This window comes from Pinus tabuliformis, chromosome 4_1 (genome assembly GCF_031772625.1).
Source record: "Pinus tabuliformis cultivar Carrire ecotype Pingquan chromosome 4_1, CPIR1, whole genome shotgun sequence".
Lineage (NCBI taxonomy): Eukaryota > Viridiplantae > Streptophyta > Pinopsida > Pinales > Pinaceae > Pinus > Pinus tabuliformis.
The window spans coordinates 449945417-449951947 of record NC_142303.1 but is presented as its reverse complement, the minus strand read 5'-3'; the positions used below and the strand labels follow the sequence as shown (position 1 = coordinate 449951947).

The 6531-nt window shown below is 40.2% G+C and overlaps 1 protein-coding gene across 1 annotated transcript; it reads left to right on the top strand.

Moving 5' to 3' along the window:
* The first annotated feature begins 5453 nt into the window (after positions 1-5453).
* On the top strand, positions 5454-6041 carry LOC149176279 (uncharacterized). The gene has a single exon (XM_089421421.1). It carries the CDS (start codon positions 5454-5456, stop codon positions 6039-6041), a length of 588 nt encoding a protein of 195 aa, XP_089277547.1.
* The last annotated feature ends 490 nt before the right edge of the window (positions 6042-6531 follow it).

Below are 6531 nucleotides of genomic sequence, written 5' to 3'. Positions count from 1 at the left end.
TGTAAATTTAATGCTTTACTTTGTTTTAATCTTGTTTATTTGTTTTATGAAAATACGTTATTGGCTAGGTTATAATTAAGATGTAACTAGTTTTTAATTTATTGTGTTTTTTTAGTTTTATGTACCATATATTTAAGAATTAATAAAATTTAAAGAATTAATCTGAAATAAATATTTTTTTATATAAATTAATTTTATATAATTAATAATAATAATAATTAAGATATTTATAAAGTAAATGATGATGGGGTGTTATGTTAATTTTGGCATTTTAATAATTTAAACATTACTATGTTTCGGCTACTTAATCCACAAATTAGACATACCAATAATCTCAAAACTCACATAATCTAACAAAAAAGAAGAAAATATAATAAATAATTAAATTTTATAAGAAATCTTTATACATAAATAAACTTTTGACTCATATAATTGATTAATTTTATCTCCATAACTAATACATGAAGCCTAAAAGCTATAACCTATCGTGAAAAATGTCCAATTTTTATGGTAGATTTTTATAAATAAATATATATGAAAAATGTATCAATATTATTTTTAGATATGTCAATAATGTATTTGATATGGTTAATGAAATAAAGTATTAGATCTGTGAATAATATATTTATCAATATTTTAGTGAGATCAATATATTATAATAATATGAAAGCTTTATTATACATTAAATAATTTTAATAATTGATTATATTAAATATCATTTTTTTGGGATTCCATTGCGTTAAGAAAGTCATTCATCTATGATCATTTCCTTGAGAAGTAGTCGTAACTGACTAATTTCTCATGATTTTTGAATAGTCCACTTAGCACTCATTGCATCAGTTGATGTGATGACCCCGGGAATATGTAAATATTTAAATTTCACTACGGTAAAAGACTGGATTAAGAATGACATTGGAAGACTATTTTATTGTCTGTTTTAAAAAAAAAAAAATATCCTAAGAGTATTTCTTTTATTTTACATGTGCATTAAAATATTTTAATAAAGAATACTCATGATAAGTGTTGGAAACTCTTGGGAGGAAAGTCGGTTATTGGAACTGACTTTAACCACCTCCCCTAATTGGAAAAGCTTCCAGGGAAAAAGGGAGAGGATGGCAAAAATTTGCGCTGTAGAGACAGGCGGAGGAAAAAAAAAAGAGTGAATGAAAGACTACATCTGGTAAGGACCAGATAGTCGAGCACACAGTGCAACCTTGCTAAGGATAGTGATCCGGCAAGAGGAATGCAAGGGGGGAGGCTCTGGTCTCGAAGGACGAGTCTCACGGATGGGCGGCTAAATAGTTATGCACAGGCTTGCGTGCAAGTGATCTACTAAGGGACTTAAGGGTTGGCCGAGGCCAGGTAAGTAAGACTGAAACCCTCAAATCTCTGCAAGTATCTGCAAGTCATTTAAGTTAAACCCTATAAATATCTGTAATGCATAGGAGATAATTGTTGCTTAAAAATATCATTGCTACTTCCTAATTGCACACTAGTTGGATAGCAGATGTTAGTCTTTAAGTATAGGAGCCTACGCCTTGTTCCAGACAGAGACCCGAAGGGTTAAGCTTCGGTCTCACTGCCAAATGACAGGAGCAAGGGTAAGAATAAAACCCTGGTTGTAACAGACCGATCACAACACTACTATTCCGAGTAGTTGGGAAAAGCAGAGAGAGAATCTTGCCGAATTACAAGTTACAGGTATGAAAAACAAGGAAGTGAGACAATAATCTCCATAACTCAATTCTATTACTAGGAAAGATCAGTGGTCTTTCGAGTGTGGCATTAAACTCATGATATAGAATAATTATAGAAAGGGTAAGGGGAGACAAGCCCTCCGAGTCAGGCAACCCCTGCAATACAAGAAAACCCTGCAATGAGATTTTAATAAAGAAGTAACTAACATATAGTGAATACCGGGAGTGCCTCGGTACACCTCTGCAAACTGCGACCCCACAGAACGTGTGTCAAAGAATAATGTGTTAACAATACCGAGGTTAATGTGATAATAATACGAATGCTAATGTGTTAACAGTATCAATGTATAATGCATTAACAAACAGAACCCCGAACATAAAACCCAGCAGCATTACGCTGTCATCCGCGGGGTTAAAGTAACAGCAAATGATAAAGTAACTGAACTATAAACCAGAGAAATACATTTGGCTCTTGGTAAGAGCGGAATTTCAGACCATTCCCGTCCACAGAGTAAGCATAGGGCCGGACAACCGAGGCCACATACTCTGCCAGTGGGACAGCCATAGAATATCCATGCAAGAACCGTAACGGGAGTTGCGACTTCATGCATTAGAATGTACATAAAACTTCTACCATGTATCAAAAGCATAACCACAGTATAAATATTAACTAGAACATTATATGGAAAGTTTACACAGCCTTTGGCCAACAGAACCATATCATTCTTGACGCAAAAGAAATCTCCTAGCCGACATGAAACAGTGGTGGAGATTTAAAGTCAATTGATAAAAAAAACCATACAGTCGTAACAGTTCACAATAAAGAAAACCAACAGGGTCTGTAGCCCTAATATCTGTAACATATCATTAGAAAAGGAGTTAAAAAAAAAGGCATGAAGCCCCAACATCTGTAAACCACACGGTCGTGGCCGGAGTACCATTCGATATACAACATTAACATAACAGTTCAAATTACAAATGGTTAAAATGCGAATACAGTTTCCACTTTCTGGAGGAATCTCTAGCCTTAACCACGGAAAGCGCCAGGGTTTCGACGAAACCCATGGCCAGCACAAGGGCAGGCTCAGAATAGTACATTGGGGAGCCTCCCATTGCCACCTGCGACCAACCACGGTGAGGTAAGGTTGGGCTACGGCTCGGCGCAGGGGAGACCCTCTGCGGGTAGACCAAATAAAGAGTAAGAAATGTAACCCAAATCGCATACCGTGCAACCGGGAGAAACACACCTGGTATAGAGCCGGGAGCACCATAGCCTTCGAAGGAGGGCCTCCTCATCTGAACGAACTCCGAACCGGTTCTACTGCATGCACACACAATGGCAAGGAACAATTAGCACTGCCACATGAAGGAAGATAATCATCTACCCGAAAGCAAAAGAACAACAGAAAAAAAAAAAGAGCCGGTAGGTTACAATCCGTGACATACCTCCAAAGTTCAGTAGTATATGTTTATATATAATGAACAGACGGATGATTGGCGCAAGATTACTCGCTCGGCGGAGGAACGAGCACTCAACGCATGAGGAATTTACCAGAAGAGCTCAGACTGGAACGAGGTGGCGCGGAGCAGAGCAAAGGGGCGCCGAGCTTCACAATAACCCGATTAATCGAGAAGGGCAAGTCATATACCATCCAAACCTCGGCTATGACATCTGGAGGCGTCTCCGCCCTCGGATCCATCCCGGGCCATCCACACCCTTGATCATGGCAGTAAAGAGTTAGGCGGGGACTTAACGCCAGCCCACTCCCTTCACGTGATCGAGCCGGCGTGTTTAATGCCGTGCCCACCTGTCATTACAATGGAATGCCAGCGGATGCCTCGGGTTGTCAACTCTGATAACACCCAAGGTTCATATGGCGGCCCAATTTTAATAAAGCAATCAACCAAATCGCTCAAGGGTCCTTGCCACCCTAGGTTTATGAAAACCATAATCGTTGATAAATTAATTTCCCAGCAATCATTTGTGTAAACAATATATGTTCATATACATTACAACATATAAATCCATATGTGGGTAAGTCAACGAACAGTGAGGCGTTCGTACCAGAAACCATAACGAGCAATAGAATATTAAATACGATTAATAATAATAAAAATTTTCGGGTACGTGACAAATTGGTATCAGAGCAGAGGTTCCCATACTGTGACCTCTGGGACGAGCTTAAACATGTTAATTTTGGAAGTAATCATAGTATTTGATTATTTTTTTTTCTTCAGTAAAATGTGCAAAGTAACTCACTGTGTCAAATATTCCCCTGATTTTATACCAGGCAAAAAAGGGAAGAAGAATAACAGAAGACAATAGATAGTAACAGTAATATGCAGCGAGCTAGCAGCGCTCCGCACAGGTCCATGGCCGAACAGGGACCTGCAACAAATCCTAGAGATAACCCAGAGCTGTGGGTACAGCTTGGTGAGGAGACACGGAGCACGAACCTGGCTATATTGGAGACAGTCCAGGACCTGAAAAATGAGATGGCTCGGTTGCGGGAGGATAATGCACGATTGACAATGGAGCAAGAAAGAATTTTAAAAAGTCTGTCTGAAAGACAGAACCCGCCGTTAGCCAATCCCAGTGCAGAACAACAGAGGATGACGGAGGAACAACACTACCAAGCGGAACCTGAAAATTCGGAGGAAGGAGAGGATCAATCTGGCAATGCATCCGAACAACAGACCTCAAAACGTCAAAGAGTGGAATTACAGGGAGAATTCCGGAAAATCAAACCCCCACACTTTGATGGGGAACAAGAGGAAGCGGCTGAAGCATGGTTAATTAACATGAACAAATATTTCCAGCTATATGAATATGACCATAACCTGAAGGCACGATTGGCTATCTTTCAGTTACAAGGAAAAGCAACCCTGTGGTGGGAGGAGGTTAAAATCGTTAAAGGGGTAAGCGAACGAACCATAACATGGGAAAAGTTCCAGAAATATTTTAAAGAAAGATATTTGACAGAGCGCTTTTATGATGAAAAGGCAAAGGAATTCCATGATCTGCGATTAGGACAGCAGACTATAGATGAGTTTATTAACCGTTTTACCTCCCTGCTTCGCTATGTGCCTTACCTTAAGGAAGAAAAAGCCAAGGTGCAAAGATTTGTTAGTAGTTTACCCATGTATATGAGAGAAAGGATTGAATTTGACAATCCTAGAACAATGGATGAAGCTATTCACAAGGCCAGAATCTGTTATCAGCAGAACAAACATAAAGGGGACGTTTCCAATAGGAAATGGAGTGAGAAAAAGAGTAGTAAAACTGCTGGAAGCAGTAAAGGGCAGAACAACAGAACAGCACCAAGAGGTGCGTTCAGATCCAAGACAATCGGTGAAACCAGAATGAGCGAACAATCTGCCAAGCTGGACATCGAAGGAATAACCAGACCCCTAGTGCAGTGCTGGGGTTGTGGCGGACCGCACTACGTCAAGAACTGTCCGCAACGGAAGGGAACTAATCAGATATCCCAGATTCATGAGGCATCAACCGTCGGCGATGTGGGACGAAGCGTGCCAAGGATTAACGCAGCTCTGGACGACCGCCAGGCAGAGTACCAGCCCACCATGGTAGAATTTGAAGGTAAAATTTTAGACTTTTCTATCACTGTTCTAATTGATCCAGGAGCCACTTTAAGTTATATTAGCCCAAAGATAGTTGAACAGTGTAAATTACAACCTGAAAAATTCAGGAACCCTTGGCTGGTATAGCTAGCTACGGGGGCTAAGAGGCGAGTAATGGCGAAGGTTAATAACTGCCCCTTAACAATAGCAGGGCAGCCAGTGGTAGCAGATCTGAATATGCTTCCACTTGGTTCATATGACATCCTAATCAGGATGGATTGGCTAGAGAAGCACTGGGCGTTAGTGAACTGCAAGACAAAAACCATTTATTACAAGGATGATGTTGGAAAGGAACAAGAGATGCAAGGGATTAAACGACCAGTGCAGGTCTGGCCAATCACTGCATCCCAGCTAGCTAAGTGCATCAAAAAAAGATGCCAGATATATGCCATTCAGGTGGGTTATGCAGAAACCAAGGAAAAAACGGCCACGCTGGACAACCTTCCGGTAATAAAAGAATTCGCGGATGTGTTTCCGGAAGAAATCCCTGGGCTACCCCGAAAAAGGGATATTGACTTCACCATTGAATTGCTACCAGGGGCAGCACTAGTTTCGCGGGCACCTTACAGAATGAGTGTACCCGAGCTAACCGAGTTGAAAATGCAATTACAGGAATTGCTAGACAAAAATTATATCCGTCCCAATGCATCTCCATGGGGAGCTCCGGTGCTATTTGTCAGGAAGAAAGACGGAACCCTCTGAATGTGTATCGATTACCGATAGCTAAAAAAGCTCACAATCAAAAACAAATATCCCTTACCTCGGATCGATGAGTTTTTTGATCAAGTCAAGGGCGCGACAGTATTTTCCAAGATTGATTTACGATCTGGTTACCATCAGATTAGAATTAAGGAAGAGGACATTGCTAAAACAACTTTCAGAACCAGGTATGGACACTACGAATTTGTAGTGCTACCTTTCGGTTTGACTAATGCACCCGCCACTTTCATGTGCTTAATGAACAATGTGTTCCATCGATTTTTGGATAAATTTGTACTGATATTCATCGACGACATTTTGATTTATTCTCGTTCTAAGGAGGAGCACGAGGAACACCTCCGGTTGGTACTGCAAACTCTTCGAGAGCATCAACTGTACGCTAAACTCAGCAAGTGCGATTTCTTCAAAGAGGAGATACAGTATTTGGGCCATGTAATCACAAAAGAAGGGATTGCAGTGGACCTTGAGAAAA